The sequence below is a fragment of the Trachinotus anak genome, unplaced genomic scaffold (assembly GCF_046630095.1).
Source record: "Trachinotus anak isolate AG129_WGS33_773 ecotype Australia unplaced genomic scaffold, CSIRO_AGI_Tana_v1 ptg000010l, whole genome shotgun sequence".
NCBI lineage: Eukaryota > Metazoa > Chordata > Actinopteri > Carangiformes > Carangidae > Trachinotus > Trachinotus anak.
In genome coordinates, this window is record NW_027273861.1 from 23,781,181 (window position 1) to 23,804,527 (window position 23,347).

General features: G+C 39.6%; 2 protein-coding genes across 3 annotated transcripts; both read right to left on the reverse strand.

The window, feature by feature from the left end:
• Positions 1-7,326: 7,326 nt before the first annotated feature.
• LOC139626114 (regulator of G-protein signaling 21-like) lies at positions 7,327-10,530 on the reverse strand. 2 transcript variants are annotated; one of them, XM_071486334.1, is made up of 5 exons: positions 10,317-10,527; positions 9,889-9,948; positions 9,494-9,558; positions 9,180-9,346; positions 7,327-8,986 (listed from the first exon to the last, which is right to left on the reverse strand). In XM_071486334.1, the coding sequence occupies exons 1-5, from the start codon at positions 10,394-10,396 to the stop codon at positions 8,798-8,800; spliced, it is 561 nt and encodes a 186-aa protein (XP_071342435.1). In that variant the 5' UTR covers positions 10,397-10,527; the 3' UTR covers positions 7,327-8,797. The 2 variants fall into 2 exon arrangements, with proteins under 2 accessions (XP_071342435.1, XP_071342436.1); XM_071486335.1 differs by having other exon boundaries at positions 8,651-8,986; positions 9,494-9,555; positions 10,317-10,530.
• Positions 10,531-14,198: 3,668 nt separating this feature from the next.
• On the reverse strand, positions 14,199-18,088 carry LOC139626116 (regulator of G-protein signaling 21). Its single transcript, XM_071486336.1, has 5 exons — positions 17,905-18,088; positions 17,706-17,801; positions 17,564-17,619; positions 17,251-17,417; positions 14,199-15,774 (listed from the first exon to the last, which is right to left on the reverse strand). The coding sequence occupies exons 1-5, from the start codon at positions 17,979-17,981 to the stop codon at positions 15,589-15,591; spliced, it is 582 nt and encodes a 193-aa protein (XP_071342437.1). The 5' UTR covers positions 17,982-18,088; the 3' UTR covers positions 14,199-15,588.
• Between the last annotated feature and the right edge of the window lie 5,259 nt (positions 18,089-23,347).

Here is a 23,347-nt window from a genome sequence, read left to right on the forward strand (position 1 = left end):
TCATTATATTATCATTTATAATAAATCAATGCAATTTATTTTATTTTTTATTTATTCATTCATTGTGGTGCTTTACCCTGCACTGGACATGGGGATGCACACAGTCTTGTGCTACATCACACCTGTTAGAGAAGGAAATGAGTTTTCTCAGTAGATGTCTCCCAATTCCATAATGCAATTCTAAGCATCTTTTAGGTGTGTAGTGACAAATGAGGAGGAGGAGGAGGAGAGGAAAGTTCTGCCACCACTTCATTAGCATGATTGCTGTTGTGTGTCAACTGCTGGCTGTGTGTGTTTGTGTGTGTGTGTGTTTTGGACTGGTCATGTGAGTGCTGATACCTTAATGACCTAAATGCTATTTCTTCCTGGCCTCCTGCTGTGTACATATACACTGAGACCAGCAGCGAAAGGTTGTGTTGTGATTTGACTGTGACCTGTCTTTCCTGTATTTCACAGCGTCGGGCAGGTTGACACAGGAACAGTAGATTGCCCCAGGCAATGATAGGTCCCAGGATGGCAACAGCATCTCCATGGTGATGGATACATGTTGTGTTGGTGTCACAGCAGACAGTACAGGTATCTGTCTTTTGCCATATTTGCTGTGTCCCCGCCCAGAGGAAAATTTTGCTGTCTTTTCTTTGTCTCACAGACATAAATCCGCTCTTATTTGGAGATGACCGAATTCTGACCTGTTTCTCCTAAACCCCTTTTAGGAGAAATAAGAAGCAAAAGGATAGATAAGATCTAAGAAATCAGTCCCGTCCAGTTTGAGAATGGCAGGAGAAACGCACGAAAAGCAGCAAATCTTATGCTCTGCTAAAAGGCCTTCATTTGATCACAGTCACAATTTGTGTTGTGTTTGTGTTGTGCAGGCTCTGATAAAAGACAAAATATAAAAATCAACTTTTCTTTAAGAGTTTGCTGTTATCTTAAGAGGTGATTATGTCAGACAAATAAAGATCTGAGCAGTGAGAGAAAAAATATCTTAGTATCTTAAGTTGAACTTAATTTGGACTGAGACGCAAGGAAGGCAATTTCTTAGGAGTTGAGATTAAGAAATATGAAAAAATGGTCAAAATATTATATTGATGTTAAATTGAGCTCAATTATGTCTAGAAAAGAAATAGGCCAGACAAAGAAAAGATCTTATTGTGAAATTTCCTTTCCTCTGGGCCAATTCAGAGGCCGCATCCTTCAAAGGACGTGAAAGCCGAACCGAAATGAGACGGTCTGAGGATTTCCACTTTGCGTCACAAGCTCTCCTACCATAGTGCCGCTCCTGTTGCCAGGCAACCTTGACAACACAGAACTTTCTTTAACAAAAACTGGAGGTTTTAAAGGCCCTTGGTTTTTCCACAGTTTCACCGTGAGCTATTCAACTCAGCCAAAACCTAATGCTTACTTTGTGTGAATCCTCAAACTCTCTGTCGCTGTTGTTGGCTGCCATATCAATTTCTTCACTGGTGTCTGGTGAATCTTGGGATAGGTTGGCCTATGAAGGATCGACCCATCGGAGCCTTTGCTACCCAGGGAAAGAAGGCTGCATTTGTAGGCTGTATTTGATGCCGCCTTCGAAATAGGACAGCCTTGTGGTGCCACTGTGATGCAATTGATGTTCAAATGTATCCTCCAAAGGATCCGGCCCCTGAATTGGGACACAGCAGTTGTGACACTATTTTATTAGAAGTAGAGCCCTCTAACCTTGTCACCATACATGAAGGTCCGAGTAACTATTCAGTTAGGAAATATGATTATTGCTTTCTTGCCAGTGGTTAGATGAGAAGATTGATGCCTCTTCAATTCCATTTTATATCTCTATCCTAAGCTTAGCTAATCATCTCCTGGCTTCAGCTTCATATTTACAGCACAGTCAGCGTAAATCTTCTCATCTAGAAAGGAATAAAGCAAATGTTTCCCAAAAAAGCCCATGACCAAATATTAATGCCAATCCTCCGCAGCTTACACAACCGTTCTAAAATAGATTATCTAGGTGGCAAACCAATCCTTCAGCAGCGCCATGACTATGCTTGGTGTGTCTTTACACACCTACGACACTCAAGTGCTACTCATCTCATCACCATCCTTTATTATCCTCTGGCCTTTGTGCCACCAGGTGTGACCTTCAAATATTTTAATATGTACCAAAAATAGCAGCTCACCTTTCTACTCTTTTTGTCTGTGCCTTTTGTCTTCAGTATTAGTTGATTAATTATAGTGGACATTTTTCATGAGTTGAAATGAAAGATTAAAGATTTTTTTTTTCTACACGCACAGAGGGTTTATTTCTCTTCAATTTTCCTTTTCACAAATGTGTTCACATCCATGTTAGTGAGCATTTCTCCTTGGCCAAGACAATCCATGTCACCTGACAGGCGTGGCATATCAAGCTGCTGATTACACAGCATGATTATTGCACAAGTGTGCCTTGGGTTGGCCACCAAAGGCCACTCTGAAAATCTGCAGTTTTATCACACAAAACAATTCCACAAATGTTGCACGTTTTGAGGTAGTGTGTATTTGGTGTACTGAGTGTCCACCAGAGCTGTTGGCCATGAAATGAACGGTCATTTCACAACCATAAGACGCCTCCAAAGTTGTCTCAGAGAGTGTGGCAATATATCCAACAAACCTGTCACTCACCAGAAAAAAAAAAAAAACTACTCATTTTAGGGTGGCCTTTTCTTGTTACCAGCGCAAGGCACACCTGTGCAATAATCATGATGTGTAATCAGCATCTGGATATGCCACACCTGTCAGGTGAATGGCTGATCTTGGCAAAGAAATGCGCTCTCATTCCTCAGCCAAGAATCCAGCCTTCCTTTAGTCTATACAGGGGTGTATGAGGGGCAGAGAGACAGCAAGGCCAGGAGGACCAATGATAAATTAATACATTTTTATATTTTGGTCACTTCATCATGACTGACTTGGGCATCTTCCATTTACTTCTGGCTTCGTAGAGACATTTGAAGTAGATGTTTATATTGTCAATATCATAACTGCCTGCTGTCAGGCATCTGTGTGCTTTGGGAGTGACAAGCACACTTCAGCAGATTTAAATAGAGGCATGAAGGAGCAATCGTCATGTGCTAAAGACAGTTGCTCATTTAGCTGAAAACACTCCTGGAGCCACCAAGTCTTCGGCCCCTGTCCTGGTGGTGGTTTCAGCCAGAGTCAAGGCATCAATTAGCAAATTCCTTCACATACAAAAACCATCAGCTGGTACAGTCACATTTAAATGGATGAACATTTTGAAAATAATCTGCATTATCCATACCTTTGGCTTTCCTGTCCACATGGCTGGTAGATTGATAGAGGCCAGGGAAGTCGACCAGACAGCCAACAATGACAAACAATTTGTAGGTAATATGGCCACAGTGAAAACCGTTCATAAGCTGTGGTGTGTTCCTGAAATCTAATTGGGGAGAGGAGGGGACGTGCCAACTAAGCTATCGAATTATCCGTCAAATGTTTCGTGTTGTGGTTTCTCTGAAAAAAAAAAGTTTCATTCTAAAAATCACTGTCAACTCAGTGATGGTTCATTTTTTTAAAAAATGTACGAACTTAAAGGGAAAAAACTACTTTTCAAAGCCAGTATTGTAGTTTCGTTCGCTTTATTCTTTGCATGGAGAACTGCTGCCAACATCTACCAGTTGTAATTTGGGCACAAAATGGATGGTGGGGCCATAATCCCACAAACATTTAAATTCCAAACCTGGAAGGGTGTGTGCTTGTACTGTATGTGGAGGTCTGCACAGAGAGTACATGTACAAACTGCAGAGGAACCTCCCTTTTAACAGATGCTGACATAAAAAAAATCCACAGCTCATGTAACTGATGGAGAGTAAGATTAAAACATATGAGGACTGGTTTATCTGGAAAGATGGAGGCTACACCCCACAAACGTGGAGCTAGAAGCACATACCCTGCATAACAATGTTTTTGCAGCATATTGGCCCCTAACAGGTGAGGTGCCCTACTGTGTTGTCTAACTGAGCCCTGTCCAATAATATATTTATTTAAAGAAGCGAGTAATTAAGATGACAAAATGTTAATGGGGGAGTAATTAAATAAATTACAGATTGGAGTAAATTACCTGGGATGGGTAATTTAAATCACCCATCTGTTATGGGCGGCATGTCACAAGTGCTGACGTGCAGGCAAACCCTAGTGCATGTGTTTGTGCAGACACGTTTCAGAGGACAAAAAAAATGAAGCTGTAGCTGATACTGTTGCTTGACAGAGCCAGCTACCTGCATGCTTATCTGCTGTTGTTTATTTTTCCTTTCCAAGTGTTATGTATGAAAAGAAATAACTGTTAAGCTGTGCAATGGAAGAGTCTCCAAAAACATTTCCAATCAATAATATTTTATGAGCTATTTGCATGAAAAATGACCTCTGTTTATGAGTGGTGCATTGCAAATGCAAAAAGGTTTAACTTTCCATATAGGCATGGGCAGGTATCCCGATCATGGAGCACTATGCAGCTCTACCAAGTGACAATCTTTCAACATTTGAAAGGTGTGGATATAGATAAGGGTTGTTAAAAGGTTTCAGGTTGGCATTAGAGCTGTGCAACCTGGTATTGACCAATACTGTAGCTTTTATCCACATAAGCTAATGTTGAGACAGTATAGTTAATGTCAGCTCTCCAGTGCATTGCTGTCAGCCATATCCAACAGTATACTCTCAGTATAGTGTCTTTACTGCTTGCTGTTTATTAGTCTGTAAAGGAATGAAATACCTCACCTTTGTCAGTATGTACTGTACTTGATGCAGGATTGGCTCATTCTCAGTAAAGGTAAGCAACTGATGTACAAACCTGTGCTGTCCCAGTTACATAACAACTGTTAAGCGTGGAACTTGTCTCTAAAATGTCAATAGAGAATTTACTAAAAAGGGAGCAAGAGGAATAATGTGGGATCAAAGCAGAAAGCCTCATATGCGCATTTCAGACATGAATAGTTTATTTTGCTTCTGGAGAACACAGTGCAGTGCTTTTAATTCCAAAAATCTGATTAATGAATGGCTCGGGCTTGTTCAGTAGCGTTCGATGTATCTAAATCTGTTCCAGCAGGATATTACATAACATCTATTCTGGATTGTTTGTGTGGGACCAAAGTGTATTCAGGAAAAAAAAAAAAAGTATTTTAACACTTGCAGCAATGAGAGTTACATTAATAATAGGCTGTTCTGTTGGACAGCATTCCAGTAAGGAACTGATAAAGCACATAGTCAGGCTCAGGGACTGACACAGACAGATTTATGGAGAAGAATTGACACAGAGAATGAGACCAAGCAGCATTTAACAAGCTCTCTTCATTTTTGTCTTGTGTAAGTGTTTCAGAAAATGGAGTCTGTCTCTTCCTGCCAGTGACACCACTCCAGTGTGCTGTACTGTTCAGCATCAACAGAAACAATGGAAAAGCAGAGTAAGACACTAATTGTGGCTTTATCAACACCACAGCTTTGGGTCATGTGCATTTGACTGATCACAACTTCAACATCTGCTTTTTTTTGCTTCTAAAGGCAGAGTGAGTCATAATGTAATTGATGGCAACGATTAATGTGAACTTCTCCCCTAGACTAATCAATTAATTGAACGGCTGTAAACAAAAAAAACAAATAGCAAAAGCAAAGCTTATCTTTACTTCTGTCGAACAGTACAGCGTTTCATTTATGCCATTTCAGAGAAAATCTCATTTCTCACAATGACTGATTTCATAAGAAACTGGAAGTTCAGGCCTTCCTGTTTTTAAAGCAGCGCACATTGCTTATGCACTTTATTTTCAAGTCAACAGATGCCTTTCAGTGATAAAAAACAGGATAACAGGAAACTGCAAGCACCCAGTATCCTTTGTCGGATATTACACGGATTGTTGTTACTTTGATGCAGTTTCCCGTAAAGTTAGAAAACTGAAACTGAAACTCAAAGCCACCGAGTTAGAGCTACTTCTGGATTTCCTTTTTGGTTTATTATCAAAGGTGAATTTTTTTTTGTAATCTCATTTACTGTATATCTGTGCTCAGTTCCTCAGCTTGAGGATCCACTTTCTTAATAATGGAAACTCAAACTTTGCACTTAAAGGTCCCATTAATTTGAAGCGTTTATATTAATAAGAAGATATATATTTCTTGGCTTTAAGAACCAAAAAACATCTCAATGTATTTTTACAAATCCGCTCTTAGGCTTCTCTCTGGAGCTCCAGTAACAACTACTCTGTTTTCTGAGTGACTGAATAAAAATATAGCAGGTTTCAGTTAAACACTCAGAGAAACCAAATCCTGCAAAACTGGACGGTGGGTCCAGGTGGGCTGGGCTCGGGGCAGGCTGAGAGCGGTGACTGCTTTGTTGTGACGTCACAAAGTTATGGAAGTCCTGACGGCTCATTTTAAGGCTCCCAATCTGACAACCCTTTACTGCCCCGACAGCGGGAGGCGTACCAGACCTTGGTTGTCATGGTTACACTAATAACCACCTTGGCTTGCTCAGGTTAAGGTACTAAAACCACTTGGTTAGGTTTAAGAAAAGATCATGGTTTGGGTTAAAATAAGTATTTTGACGGTCTTTGTTGTCATGGATACAACAAAAACAACTTGGTTACGTCAAACGGTCATGGATAGAAACAACTTTCGCTCTATATACAACGTCACCGCATTTTTCCCTTTGCTCCTGTAATAATTAATGTAACCACGAGATGTTGCATAACAAAACGTAATGATGGTTCATAATAACTTGCTTTTTACACGAGGACAGTCTCGTTTCTGAATACAGACCGTGTGCATTTCTCTGTGGACTGAGCCCTCTGATACTTTCAGTGCTAATATAGAACCTAGACCTGCTTTATAATCAAAAAAGACATGGAAATCTCACTTTAAACAATATGGGACCTTTAAAATGAAAAAAAAATGTTTGAATATGAGACACCAGGAGCACTCTTTATGAAAAGAAAACAACAAAAATATTCTGTATATATTCTGTCACTTAGTAGGATGGAGTGAAAAGTCTGGCCAACAACTGCACTGTAGCTGCTTCAGTGAAGATAAGTTGTCAGCCCACTAGAACTTGGCACAGCCTTTATGTTTCCATCCTAATGTGGTGGAGTATTGCTTTAAACATATAACAGACAGTCATTATGCAAACATCCCATTAATTTTCTAATGCAATGTTTTAGGATCTATTTCACTGGAAGTGTGTTGTTGTCTTCTTTAAAACAGACCACAACACTGAAATCAGAGCGCAAAGTCACTAAAAAGCTGCAGCGTGAAACTAAACTCTAGTGTGGTGTGTGCTAAAAAAAAAAAAAAAAAAAAAGTTACTTCCACGTATGCAATTTAAATAATTTAATGTCATTCAAATCACTAACATTTTGAACAAGCACGTCAACACAGCAACAAACTTTGTACTCAAGTGGTGACAAGTAACAAATAATACAGTTACAGTAATAAATAATGCAATGTTTAACTTTTAAGTTAACTTAACTATTACCTCCCTAAGAATACATTCAAACAGCATGGTTCGGAAAAGCAGTAATAAGGCCTACTCTCAGGGTATACAAGGAGTTTTAACCTCCTCTCATGCAATGTGAAACATACTATTTCTATTACATTTCCACTCAAATAGTTTATTACATAAAATCAAAACTGTTGACACTTCAGTGCTGTAAGAGTTTGATTTAGGCTTTGGCCAGCAGTCGTGTGCTGGGGCATTAAAATTAGACATCACCGGCCCTTAAATGGATTGATGTTAGTTTCTCTAATGCAAAATTTGGGTCAGATTTCACACAAAAATGTACACAATTATGTCTTGTTAAAAAATATAATTATCCTACTGACTTTTACTGTAGTAGTTTGTAATCAACCTTAAAATTTAAATATTTGCGCAAAGCATCACCCACAGGGAGCCTAAATCTAAAAAAAAAAAAAAAAGTACCAGTATCAGTTTTTAAAACCCCACATCGGTCAAATCTAGGGTAAAACAAAAAAAAAAAAAAAAAAGAAAGAGAAAAATCTCCTTTTAAAGTGTCCCAGAACGCCTCTTGCAGAACTGAGTGGCCTTCTGTTACCCTTTACTAAGGATGGCATGTGACTATTGAGTCCTCTGTGTGCTATGGATCTTTTGTCTTCCTTAGTGCCGTCATTAGATAATTGGCCAGCTCTTTTTGTGACAGCTTATTATGTGTCAGTGGCAGTTAAAGGCTACTACTAAATACACACCCTCTCCCAGACACACACGCACACACACACACATACACACGTGTGCGCACACGCACGCACACACACACTTAATCAAGTGTGACAGTTGATTCTTACATCCTCTATCTCAATCTGCACAGGAAACACCTCCGCAAAGAAGGCCAAAGGAGGTCCGTTGCGTGGTTTGCTTACGCAGCTCCACGGTCAGAGCGAGCGTCAGGAGCCCCGCTGATTCATTCATTGTCAAAGCGCTCAATTCACCTGCGCACACAAACTTATCATCCAGTGCAAATGCACACTACAGGGTCATTATCATTAAGGCCGGTCATGTTTATTCTTCTTCTTGTGTAAAAGTCCTCGGGAGTGTGGTGCTCAGTGTGGGGATCCTGCCATACTTAGACTAAGGCACAGTTGGCTTCTGGATCTAGTGATGATAGCGATGGTGGTGATGGCAGCGGCGGCGAGAGGCCTTTGTATGTGTCCGTGTGCCACGCAGGCCGACTCTTCCTTCTTTGTTGTCAGTCCCTTCCCTCGAAGAAGTCAAACATTCCAGTTATGGGTTTTATGTCCTTCCTCTCTCTCTCTCTTCCCCCTGACAGCGCTCTCATCCCTTCGTGGCGTCGGCGGCGAGGTTTTCCAGGAGAGTTCTATAAATGTCCGAGCGGAGGAACCGCGGGTACGAGTCTCTTTCCATCAACCCATAAACTATCTTCTGAGCATCGTCAAAGCAGTGCATGGTGGGAGTCTTGACGTTCCTTTTGATCTGCTCTCGGGTGTGATAGTCAATGTTGATCTGGAATGAGGCACACAGAGAGGAATGAAGGGATCTGAGCCAAGAGCCAGAGATTTGAGCAGACACTTCCCTGTGATACTCTGTCAGTGCTCAATCTGTATCATCATTATTCAGTCTGATATACGATTTCAGATAATGTTAGAAAGACAGAGCATCTGTGTATGAATGTTAAACCTTTTCTGAGCTGAATTACCTCTTTAGGAGATTCTGCTTTGATGAACTGCTCGTAAATCTTCTTGGCTCTTGAGGACATTCTGAATGAAGACTTGATCTTCTTGTAGTCCTCGCAGGTGAGCCAGAATTCAATATTCTCATCGCTGTATTCGGATTTTAGAAAGTTGCGAAAGGTAGCCAGTCCATCTGAGGAAAGCACAGAAACGACGCCAAACATGAAACATAGATAACTCCCCCCTTTTTTAGTTTGTTTTTGAAAAACAAATTTTCCCTTTAATCTTTTATTCTCATTTAGTATCAAGTATTCTTGTCCTCAGGGAAAATGCAACCTACATTTAGACTCCAGAAGCCTTTCCAGTGACTGTGACCATTGTTGGGTATCTTCTAAACTTAGCCTGCTGGGAGAGAATGCAAGTTGGATTACTCAACCAGAATCAAATTTGGGTAAAATCAAGCTGGGCGAACTGTGGAGGGGCTGCAAGGACACAGAAGCAGTCTAATCAAGGAAGCATAGCAGATGTCCTTATCAAATTTGTGCAAAGAAAAAAAAAAAGAAGAAAAATATCAAAACCATGGGATATGTTGGTGTGCATGCATGCTGTGCCAAAGCAAACATGGTGTCTCTAGTTTGTTTGAATCCTTTCATGATGCCATAGATGGAAATGATAGGAGCAGGCTGGCTATTTTAAAACTGAAATGTATGCAAAACACTCCATAAGTCTCCTTACCTCTCAGAGCTTGACGAGTGTGAGAACATGCACTGGAGTCGGCACATAAAGTTCTTTCCACTGTGTAGAGATAAGAAATACATTAATATATATCCCTGTTGGATTTACTGCTGTTTAATTAGTTTCAAGTGAGTCTGTCAAAGCACATTGGGTATGTTTGCGAATAGAAAAAAGACAATGTGGTGTGGTAAAGTTAGATGGCGTTATTAATTTCAAACTATTTTTAGGAGATACCATGAAGCATCTGTAATATTCCTATGCGTGCTTTTATGTCTGAAAGGATTGATGCGTTAACCCAAAATCCCTTTGCAAATGCATCACCTAGTAATAAATAGATACATTAACTGTAAAACAGTTTTTCATCAAGCATCAAATCGGTGCATTGACTGGAAACCCCTGCTCGGTGTTAAAGTAAAAGTTTCACTCACATGTTCTTGTTTCTCTTCCTGTCATCTCTGTCCATGATGAAGTGCTGTGTGTTGAGTGGTTCGACAATTAGGCTGGGCATTGTTTTGTTAAGTCCACGCTCTCAGGCTCTCGGTCCTGGTCATGCTGCAGCTGAGACACACTTAGGAGGGTTCCCCCTGCGATGCGGCTTTATATACCAAGGTTTCCTGTTGCTACGGACTGGGGCTGCTGGGATACATCAGCAGCTCAGCCCAGACCGAAGAGGAAGCACCCCTTCCTCCTCCTCCTCCTGTTCCTCCTCTCCTCCTACCTCACTGTTAGAGACAACACATACTCACACTGTACTGAATGTATGCCTCCCTCCTCTTGATGCCTTACTCCCTATTATGTCCCTCTGCCCTCTTTTCTTTCAATCTGCCGTTGCAGATCCTTCCCTCCTCCTGAGTGGATGAGCCAAACAGACAGCGGTCTCTGTGGCTGAAAGCATGCTGTGTTCACATTATTTTTAGTCTGGCAGCACAGATGCAAATGACAGTGACTGTGATAGGCAAATCATGACCTTCACCCGTTGTGTGTTTGTTTTGGTGGCCCTCTGGATTAAAGAGTTAATCCTGTTGAAAATGGAAGGAGTGTCTCCTGCCTTTCTGCGAGAAAACATCAACTTAAACCTTTATCGATCCCACAAAGGGAAACTCAGTACAGTTTGGTATGAATTCATGTAAATGGAAGCTACAGCTATATGTGAAAAGAGGAAACAGCAAATTGATTGCAACAGAGAGACTCTGCAAGGCGACAGGAAGTTAGAAAGATTGTCAGAACCTCATGTCATGATCATTCTCTTGTTTCATCTGCAAAGTGATTGCTTTATTGTGGAAACCTTCCAACAAGGTCAAACTGTAGACTGAAATCCTTACATGGAGGGTAGGAAATACAAATCCATCTTGTATTTTATAATGCTACAAGGCTAATTCACCTCAAAATGAAGAGGTTGTAACATCAAATTTCTTAAGGGAGAGATAACATAAGAAGGTCAAGCACCACAATAATGAACATTGAAACCAATGCCAATGTCAACACTGACTCATACACATTTGACGGAATACAGCCTTTTACATTTGAGCTTGTTAGTCATTTAAGGGACTGGGAACAGGCAGGGGTGAAAAGGTAACAAGTGCATTTGGCCAGAAGTCGAGTTGTGGTGTGAGAACTTGTAGTGAACTGGACAGAGCACTGGCAAAGGACTAGCATTTGCTGAAATTAGTAGTGCTGACCCTTGACATTTCATGCTTCTTTCCAGTCGTCGCTGCTCTATGACAAATGTTTAGGCTGGCACTGAAGTAAGGGTCTCTGCAGATGATTGGAGTTGCAGGAATTTGCCAGCTTCAACATCAACTCATATGGAGTGGGGTATCAAACACTGTTTAACAATCCAGCAAACACTTAGTATAGATAGAAGTATACTGATGGCTTACAGGTGTGATTTGTATGTTTTCTCTGCTGTCGAAAGTGGTTTCTCGCTGGGAGAGGTTGGTGGTGATTGTGGATTGACAAGAGCTTCATTCATTGTTGCGTTTATATAACAAGAGGTTATAGTACAGGGCAGATTGGAGGCTACAGTGAGTTGCTATCGGAAAGTGAGGCTAGCTGATTAGCGGGCCAACTTAGAAGAAAGTAAGAAAATAGTAGAAGAGAAGAAGTGTTAGAGACAAGAGTCAACACTCACAGCTCATTGCGAGTAAAGGAATGAAGTTTGATGCGGAAGTAGAAAGCTAACACAAGCTGAGTAACAATAGTAAAATTTACAAATAGCTACTTTAAGGGCCAGTTTGTCAGAAATAATTCATAAGACATGTTCGACCACATCTGAAATGCAAAGTGTTTACCGGGGTTCCACACTGGGAGACAGAGTGAAAAGCCAGTCATCACAGAGAGAGGGGAGATGTGATATCATATCTTCAGGAGGACATTCCAAGTGTTGCACTCACTTGCTGACATGGAGGGTGTCACAGATAGCTGAGGAACAAATGAAAAAAAAAGAGAAGGGAGAGATAAGTTCAGTCCTTGGCTCCTTTCTCACCTCTGCACAGCTGGCCAATCACAGCGTGAATATTGGAAAACGTCTCTTATGCGTTACCATAAATGTGTGGAGGTTGGGGGTTCAGAAGCTATCCGACCATCTGACAGGCAAGAGTTCAGAGGCAGTATGAAGCCTGTCCCAGCCAGAAATATAGTCCCTTTTGCCTAAAATGACGGGTGTTTTTTTTTTTTTTTGGTCTAAACAGCAGCAGTCATATTTTGTCTCCTTGCAACATAAAAATGACCCACAAAGGACAACCACAATAGTAGTGCTATTAGCCTGTTGTTAAGTCCTCCAAGTGTGACTGTTGTGCTAATGAAGTTCTGCTCTCAATACAATTCTAAACCTCCACAGGACTGAAGCTACAACCCATGGCCTTCTGATGGTGAGGCCACAATTATACTGACAACTACTGAGGCGCCATGGCACCCAACAAACAAGCCATCTTCATCCAAAAGCAATTATGTTAGAAATGCTAGCGCTGGTCACAAATGTCAGTTATATTGTGGAAAAATCTTGATGGTTTATATTTATTTTATTTGATATTGAATCCAGACTCCCAGGCTGGGTTTTTTGTTTCCTTCTACACAGAAGTATCACAACATACCAATCCAGCTGAAGTACTTTCAATAAATTTATAAAAATCATAAATAAAACAGGACAGAGTCACACCATCTGCTTCTGACTTCTGACGCTGCCTCTGATGCATTTTAAGATGAGATTCTGTTGCAGTACTCTGCTCATACTTGGCCACTTGACACAACCATTTATATAAATTTTTCCTAAATTAATTTCAGTCAATAACAATATCTTTAGATTGACAACACAGGGAACTGTGTAGGTAGAAAAACCAGATAAGAATGGTGTCACTACATGAAACTGGTGGGTCGTACTTGCTATTGTTGGTACAATTAGAACATTGATTCAGATGAGGTATGCAGATCCAATGCAAATGTAACTCACGCTCAGTCAGTTTCTAGGTCAATGCTCTGTCAGATCTTAGGATATTTACTTTTTAGTAGATCTGAGTGAGACTGTAGAAATATACTTCGTTCGGAATACGATGCAGCAAAAATTATATTACCCTTCAATCGAATACAAAAAGCTACATGACTTGACAGAATAAGAGTTGTAAATATGATTTAGCAGCACCAGCACCACTGGCACTGATAAATGTTGTAGGTTGACAGAAGAGGAAAAAGATTCATAAAGTAATCAAAACTCACAGGAGTGCTGTAATAAAAGAAACCTGACTGACTGTATCTATTTTTCAGTGTTTCTGTTAGAGTCACTCTTGCTCACCACCTGATGCCACAGGTGCCCTGTTACAATCTGCCCTCGGGCTTCACTGATGCTGCTCTCCCTCTTTTGCCCAAACACGGTTACAAGTGCTGAGGCGTTGCGAAGAGTCACCAAACACTGAGAGCTGGAGGTTGTCCGTCATGCTGCACATCAGTGTGTTTTTGACACTACCTTTATTTTATTCTGCTGTGAAAAATAATATATATATATATATATATATATATATAACAGTTTATATAGAGCAACATACAATAGATTAGCTTCTAGCATCCAGATCTGGTAGTCAAGTTCCCCAAGTATGAATAGTCTTGACTAATACTGACAGTACTCACTTCCTTTTCGCTACCATGGTAACAGTGCTGGGGTATGAGAAAACAGTGACAGATTGTGTGTGAAGAGTAGTGCTTTGTGATGCAGGAGATGTGAGACCTGTGTCTTTTTTCAGGAACAACCCCCCCCCCACCCGCGACACCCCAGTGTGCCTCGAGTTACTGACGTCTGGCACTGAAATTGATCAGCATAATCAAAAGCCACAAAAGCTGTTTATTGTGATACTTAGGCCAAAAAAAAAGACCTTTACGTACTTTAAATACATTTTGTAAGAAATATTACGACGCTCAGATTTTTTTGTTAACATACAGTAATGAAAATCATCTGCCAAGGCACAACATGTTCAGAGACTATATATATGCAAATTACAGTTTCCACAGGATAAGGCCCAATGTAGCTCAACAACCTGTATAACAAATCTTTACTAAGGTGAAATATAAAAAGCTAATTCTCCACACTTCATTTGAGGGAAAGACGTTGTAATCTTTTCCCAAATATACGCTCTTTTCAGGTCATTTCTCTGAGTAAAGCACTTGTGCATCTCTGCCATCAGTGTCTGTGGGTGATGAGATTATTACCCTAACAAGGCAGCACATTCGGCCTGATCTGTTACGCATCAGGTTGTCTGATGACTCCAGTGTTGTCGTTTAAGCCCCTGGGTTATTATTAGCTGCCTCACTATTCCTTTTTAAGGCACAATTTTCAGAAATAAGGCCATTTACAGAGGAGAGCAGGATCAAGGGTTACCACGGGGTTACTTTTTTCCAGTTTGGTAAACCCTATTGATGGTGTGTGGAGTCATCCCTGCACCTAATTAGAGGATATATCAGACATGTGACCAAAAACAGAATCTCCTTGCAGGTCGAGCTGTGGAAACTTCTCTTTTTCTTCTCTTTTCTTTTTCTTTTTTTTAAACACACTCATGCCCACCCCCACGCCTGCAGTTAGTCAGTCAATCAGAAAAATAGAAACCTGTCTCAGAGTTCTGACTATGTGGAAAAAGTCTGAATATTGAGAACAGTTGTTGATGATGAGCAGCAGTCACAGCAATCATCTGTTGAACTGCAGTCAAGAGGTAATCATTTTGTAAAGTTGACAATTTAATGCCCATTTTTAGAACTCTTAATGAAAACTAGGTCATTTTACTCTTCATATCAGAAACCATTTATTTATTATTCCTTGCCATTTATCGCCACTTTAACTTACTAAGACTTTCAGTTAACACACACACAGCCTTTATAAATCACATAATCATCATCAACAGCTTTCTGTCTGCCCTACGTACACGAACCTTTTCACTCACATTACTTTTCTCTTCTTTTGGTGTTTTTCCTGCTTTATTACTGTCCACAACATTTCATCATCTTACCACCGTAAAAAAAAGACATTGTTTCAGTCTGGGTTTAGAGAATGAGAGAGATGCTCTGCCTTGAAAAGAAAACTGTTTTGATCATCTCATACACTGTGAAATAACTTTTCAGTTCAGCCAAACAGGAAAAGAAAAAAAAAAGATGAAATGTGAGGTTTAAGAAAAAGAAAGCTGTGTTGACACACTATGCGTTTTGATAGCCTTCCTTCTAAAGCTAAATGTACCACAAACTTCTGGATTTGCGCTTTAGACTCAGGTAGGCATCAGAGTGCAGGAATCTAGGGCAAGAGTCTCTTTCCATCAGCAGGTAAACGTGTTTCTGAGCCTCGTCGAAGCAAGAGAGGCTCGGCTCCTCCAAGGACTTCTTGACCTTCTCTCTGATGTGGTGGTCAACATTGATCTAGAGGAAACAAGTAGAAAACTTTATACATGGTGTAGAATGGGGTGGAATTTATGCCAAATATTCCCACATTGGTTCAGTTTGTTTGGTCATTTATTCACCAAATAAATGCAATGAGATGCTTGAAAATGTGACTGTTCCTTCTCTGTGTTAGAACCCAAACAATCTAAAAACAAGACCCTCAAAACACAAGACTTAAAGCCTGTAAGGAGATATATTTTGGCATCTAATAATGATGCTAAAATCAAGCTATTCCTTCTCTTAAATTGTAAAGCTCATCTAAAACTTTTCTACCTTTTCTTTGACATCATGCAAACCCAATATGTGCAAAAGTATCGAAGTGGCAACAACCTTTCTAGCAGAAACAGACATTATCAAAGCGGTCCTTAAAAAAAATGATTATGGTTGAAAATGTTAGCTTTTTAGGTCCCTGAAATTAGCGGAGAGAAGCTAAAAAAAAAAAAAAAAAAAAAAACCTAGATTCAGAATAGACAACCTTTTCTTCATGAGCAACACAAACGGAAAGTGTGTATAAAGACATTGTATACAGCAAGGCTTATCTGACCTGCATATGGTTGCTAATCATACACATACACACAACCATGTGAGCAACACACATATTGCAGAGCTAGTACAAAATGGCAACAGGAAATTCCATGTAAAAATGCTGAATTGTGACTTTAGAGTCACAGCACATTTTTGTGTGTTAGCCATAAAAAAAAGATGTGCCATATGATAATGTACAAAACATTCAGGTAGCCATTTAGCTCGAGAGCACATATTTAATATGCCTGGGAAAACTTGAGTATAAGAATGTGCTGGAAGTTTAAATGCCAATCTCTGAGTTTAAACTCTGAAATATTAAAAAGGTACCATATTGTATTATGTGAGATTTCCATGTCTTTTTTGATTATAAAGCAGGTCTAGGTTCTATATCAATATTGTGAAAGTGTCAAAGTGCTCAGTCCACAGAAAAATGCACACAGCCTGTAGCTTTACAACAAAGTACACCCATCCCCCAAGCCCGGGCCACCTTGACACTGAGACTACACTGAGATGGTTTTTGGTACTTAAAACCACAAATATATGTTATGATTGATATCAAGGCTTCAAATTTGATGAGCAGAATCTCTACTAGATTCTGATTGGAAAAATATATTCGAACCCCACCCTATTCTAAGAGGATGCCATTTCCCCTCAGGGTACCAATACTGAAAAATATACAGCATGTAGCAATATAGGAGGTGGAAGTTGTCATCAACATTGCTTCACATACTTTTACTTATTCTTCTTGCTAATATGAGTTGTCAGTACTTGTGCTGATGCAGTAATGCGGTTCTGTAGTTTTAATTTGGAAAAATGTGACTCACATATAGGACCATGTCTAGCATACTAAAGCATACTAAATGGTAAAGGAAGTCAGAGTGTATCTGAGCTGTCTGCTGGCTATTTGTCAAGATATACTGACAGACTGACCTCTCTGCAGGCCATGGGCTGGATGAACTCCGTGTAGATCTCCTCTGCCTTCCAGCGAAGGGTGTCTGGTGAGGCGGTCGACTTAAAGTCTTCACATGCGAGCCAGAACTCGATGTTTTCTTCACTGAACTCAGACTGCAGGAAAGTGTGGAACGCTGCTAAATACTCTGAGGGAAAGATTAAAAAGGGTATTTCATTATTCATTCAGAGGTTACTGGAGTTAATTCTACCCAGAATTGGATATAAATATGATTTTTAACAGATTTTATATCAGAAAACAAACAACATATTTTAAAGAAGTAACATTTCTTACTTTTATCCTGTAACACTTTTTCCAGAGTTGGGTGGAGTTTATGTTCAGTCTGCCAACTGTATCAAAGAGATATGAGTATTAATTTTCAGCCTAATGGTATATAATTACACTGAGACATCTAAAATAGTGCAACATAAACTACCTGAGTTTTGAAGGAGATGGCTCATCATTTATTTTTTGCACCATGAGGCCCTGGATGTCCTTCTTAAGCCTCTTTCGATTAAGAACAATATCAATCCTGCAAAACAAATGAAGTAAAACTTAGTGTTGGTTAATGTAAAGCTTTTTAAAGCTTATATTAACTGTTTAAGAAAGCAAACCATTTAGACTGTCTGGCTTACCTTCTGGGCCGCTTCACATTTTGCATCAGATCCCTAATTTCATAAAACCGCATCTTTGAAAACAAAAGTTTTGGCATTTTAACATCTCTGTAAATGTCCTCTGGACAGTCACAGTGCTCTGTGTCTGTAAACAGTAGCACCACCTCCTATGCTCACCTTTAACCAGGCTATAGAGGTGTAATAGCTATGACGCTGAGGGCCTGCTGGTACAGGTATCTAAATGCCATTTGGATAAGCATACAGAGAGCTGCTGTTTAGTCTTACTTACTGTTGTCACTGACTCACTGCTGTAAAATTCCATTGGAAAGACATGTATTTGTCTGATTCTTGGAAAATGATCATTTGTCTTGACTTGTGACCTGTGCTATGCATGTTATGTTTATGGACATGTGTATTTTAAGGTGTCGCATAGGGGTGCTGAAAGGAAGGTGAAATACTGGATGGTTCATGGAGCCAGGGCTGGGCATTAATCAAGGCTGGGCCATATGATGATATAGGCTAGAACATGGAGAAGACAGACATTAGTCAGTTGTCAGTACCTATTTATACTATTGCATCATTTCTAGTCTGGTATTTATTAACATCTGTGGGTGTGTTAGATAGGGATAGTGACTTTCGTATCAGTGTTAAAAAGCAGGTTTTTGTTGGATTAGCAAAATTGTTACTTCATTGATTTGTGATGATAACTTGTTTGGCATTTCTTCTTTTATTCAGGTGATGACATTCAGCAAAGGGCCCAAGTCAGATTTGAACCTGGGCTGCTGCACTCAGGCCTCATTCAGAATAACCCAGCGGTGTACCCCATAAGACCACACTTATAAGTGAAAAACAAAGCTAAAAGTGAAAGCAAGAAACCATTAGGAAAATGTTTTTGCCTAAAAGTCAGGTTTTGTTAGTGATTCAGAGGGGATGTTGTAATTTTTCTCTGCCGCTGAACATAGTTTCTTGACGGGAGAGGGTGATGGTGATTGTCACTTGACAAGAGCTTCAGAGATAGAGTCGGAAAGTGACAAGATAGGCCAGGGCTAGCTGGCTAGTTTGCTAACTTCAGTCGAAGAAAAATTGTGCTCGAGACTAGAGTTACCATCCCGTCCACCGCTGAAGACAGTTCTTAGCAAGTAAAGGAAAGAAGTTTGATGCTGAACTTGCAACATTTCTTCTAGACTGGTAAGTAAACAGCTGTTAATGTTGGCTACGTTGCACTAGCACAACTTACAAATAGTTATTTTCAAAAGGAGAGGTCAAATGATATTCTGTTTGTGTTTGCTTGTGTGATCAAAGTCTGATATATGTAGCTTATTCCTTCATACCACAGACCTCTATTCTTGTCAATTCCGCCTCTTCAGTTTATTTTGAGCCAATTCCAATTACAACATCCTGAGGCTGTAAATACAACCTGCCACAACAAGTCGAAGCCTGAAAACAGTCTCCAGCAAACACTCAATTTACTGCTCTTTGGCTAATGCTTGTTAAAACCACTGTATCTAGCTGTTTCAAAAAAATGAATGTATATATTTGTGATCCATTTTAAAAGATCTTAGGACTGAATGGGCTTGGAGCTGAGAGTCACAGACAGGGTAGGGAAGTTGGAAATTACTGAGACTGACTAATGTGTTGGTTTCAGTAAGAACAAGAGGGATGTGGTCTTATTTCCTCGAGTTTGTTTGTTAAAAAACAAGCAACAACATTTTGGATGAACTTGAGGAGAAGCAACTGAACTAGGCTGGACTATTTTTCAAGGTCTGAAAGTATTAAAAATTATTTACAATGTTATATTCTCTTCAGCTGAATGAAGCAAATGTACCACCCTGGAGACCCAGTGTCAAATATAACCCACAGATTGTGGGCAAACAGCTTTACATTAGACGACAGACAACCAAGTTAGGATTGAAAACTGTCGGGGAATAGGAGCCGAGTAAAAAACCTTCACACGCTGACTGATTCAGTCTTTTAAGTGTCAGGCTAAATTTGCAGTGTCACCAAGTGTAAGGCGAACTATCAAAAACAGAAAAAGAAAAACTCATGAACAACATTTTTTTTATCTATAAAAAGGCCAGGAAACATGCACCCAGAAACTGAAATATGCCTTGAGTCATATGAGGACAGTGTGTGTAGCAGCAGCATTAAACGAGACAGGAAGTTAGTTGGGAAGTTTCAATAAGTACCAAGCAAGTGACCCAGATAGTTCTCAGAACAGCCCCTGTAACAAGAATGTTGTGTCTTTCCTGTCAGAAATTTTTGATGCTCATATGCATTAATGCACTCGTGAACTCATGCCCTCTTTTAACCCTATGTTTTTAAATGACTATGCCATAGTTCCTCTTGTTGCTCTGACACCTTTTTAAGATGCTCCATGACACAGATTGAAATGGAAATTTTAAAATCATGCTTAGTGCTCATGTTTGAGTGGGTGGAGGTGTTTATGTGGGTGTGAGAGGTGCTTTACAGGAGTCCCTCAGGGGTCTTACTGTTATGTGTAGTGGTATGTTTGTGGTTAAGAGAATGATGAAGTGGGTTTATTTCAAACTTTCCCTGCCTGAATTATTGGAGCTGTAGAAGATGCACGTGCAAGGTTAGGGAGTTGACACCCTTAATATTGCATGCTTGATCGACCAGTACTTTCATCAGGGACGTGAGAAAGTTCAGAGTGTGCAAAAACACCATAGGTAACTTAACGTTCACAGTGTCATCATGATCAGTCCACTGAGCTTGTGAAACGGCAGTGTTGGTAAACATGCTCATAATTTTACAAAGAATAATGGATGAAACTGTATGTCTATCATTTAACATAATATTTGCATGCTTGGCTTGCTAGCTTACTGCCTGTTTTATCCACTTGTCCACTCACTTACTCACCTAGTATATAGTGTTTGTATTTGTAATTATTATCTGTCACATTTAACACCAGAGCATCGCAGAACACAAGAGGCCAAATACATACATACATGCTATCTTACAAGAAATGCAATTCTTATGCATCTTTCGTGTATTATATTTGTTTTAATTTGTGCCTACAGAGCAATTTACTGTCAGTTCTTACTGTTTTGTCAGTCTTTGTTGTTTTCAAATACAGTCCTGAAAGGTATTTTATCAATAATTTATGAAATCCTGCTGCTCAGGCAAAGGATGAGATGGACAGCTGCACAGTCAAGACATCAGAGGGGTATTATGCTCGTCAGGCACACGTAATAAAATCCCACTAGCTAGTGGCTAATGTTAGCACCCAGCCAGTTAGCGAGATGATTTCTTCTTCTGCAGCACTTTTACAAGACAGGGTACAATGCATGATGGTCTAGATTTATAGATGTACACTACATTTTGGTGTGCCTCGTGACAGTTTTGTAGTGCACTATATAGTGGATAAAATTTACAGTTGAAAAAGGGCCCGAGTGTTACTTCCAAGGCCAAGGGGCTTATTATTAGCTACAGTGGCTAGCTACATTTTGTGGGGGCACAAGTAACATTAAAAAGGTTTTCAGTAGCATATCCATTATGTAGTGTTCCCCCATTTTATTGAAGCAAAAAAAAAAAAAAAACCCAGCTAATCAAAATTAAAAAGTCAGCCACACCAGGTCATGGAGCTACTTTTGGCTTCTCAAGCTACAGCTGCCATTTCAGATGGCAAAACTGATGGTCACCATCTTGAAGTAAGAAGGCTTCATTTGTCTACTTCTGTCAGCACTCAAGGAGCTATTGTGGAGCTATTGCAGGTGACAGGTGTAGCAACAAGGCCAACTGAGCTTTATTGGTTTTTGGGACCAGCCTATTGGTTGTCCCAACAGTTAGAACAAAACACTGCCAAGCAGAATTTTGTTATCATGAAACGCTGACCTGGAATAACCTCCTAGTTGATATTAGACAAGCCCCAACTAAGTCAAAATTTAAAAATGTTCCTATTTTACACCGATTACTCTACAAAGTAATGGCTAAAACTTATCTGCTTAGCTTAGATTTTAAATAGCTTTCATTTAATTTATGTTTTACATTGTTTTTCCATTTTTAATTTAATCAAATTGTGCATCGATGTGACAGTATTTGATCAGTCCACATATTTAAGTTTTTTCATGTTCAATTGATTTGAACTACACTTACTTTCAAAATGTGTATCCTCTGTATCACTTTCGACCTTTTCAGTTGTAGATTTTTAACTTTGAGTTGCCCTTGTGTATGAAATGTGCTATACAAATAAAGTTGCCTTGCCTTGCTTGTCAAGTGTATTTTCTCACTGACTTTATTTAAGAACTAAAACATGTTGAGTAGATTTTGCTACATGAGAGGCTCTCAAAGAAGAATCCCTAACTTTTTGTAACATCTTACTATTTTGTTATTGTATGTATAAGAATGCATACGAGGTTTGAAGCTTATATAAGATGATGCATGGGTTCTGCACACATATAAATACATTGTCTGTGCAGTAATTTAGCTTTCTGTGCAGGTGTGTGAGCACACCTAGGAGGCTGATGGGTTCATGAGAAACACCTTGTGCTCCTCACCTGTCTTCCTCTGATTGAGCTAGTCTGACAGCCTTTTTAAGCCTCTAGAGCTGCATGGTCTGTAAGTTGTGATGACAATGGTCCTTTGACTGAACCATTACTGGTTTTCTCCCCCATCATTTTCACTTTTTACACATGAAAAAAATGCACTCTTTCAGCATCTTTTAGAGCCCCCTACTTTTTTGTCACTGTCTGGGAAGTTTTTTCTGTGAGTGAGGCTGAAAAATGCTCACAGTGAGGCATGTGGACTATCCTGAATAATTGGAATGCTTCCAAGAAAGACAAGTTTTTGTATTTACTCCCATTGTTTGTGAAAGCTCTTGATGAACCTGCGGTCATACCGATATAGCTGAACAAACGACAGTATGCATTTCTTAATCCAGTCAGAATTGTCTGGGGTGCGCCTAAACTGCACAAAGGTGTATTTGTAGTCTTGTTAATAATAGTGGCAGTGTTCCTAAAAAACATTTTGCAAGTGCACCGACCACCTGCCTTATGAAATAAACTATTTTTTCTTTATTTTAATGTTTCCTAAACTGGAGCCTTAGGTGAACTACATGTTGTTGTTTCTCAATGAAAATGAAATGCAAATGATAACAGACCACAGACAGCATATAGACGCAAAATATGTTAGTCAACCAGCTTATCATTCATCAATATCTGCTGAATCAGACTGTGTTGCATATGACGCTGTTTACGTCATGTGTTCACTTAAATTCTAGACACAAATGATTTCCTTACATTAGCGGTCTGAATATTGTTTTTGGTTTGTGACCCTCATGACACCACAACACAGATTGCATATATCTATGAGCCAAGAACAGTTCCCCTCTTAAGATTGGTTCATTTTACAAGTCCTGTGAATAAAAAAAACTGAAAAAATAAATTATTTTTTTCTTCCCCACACGATTTGGTGCCTCCTAATGTTTGGCAGTTTGTTTTAGTACATG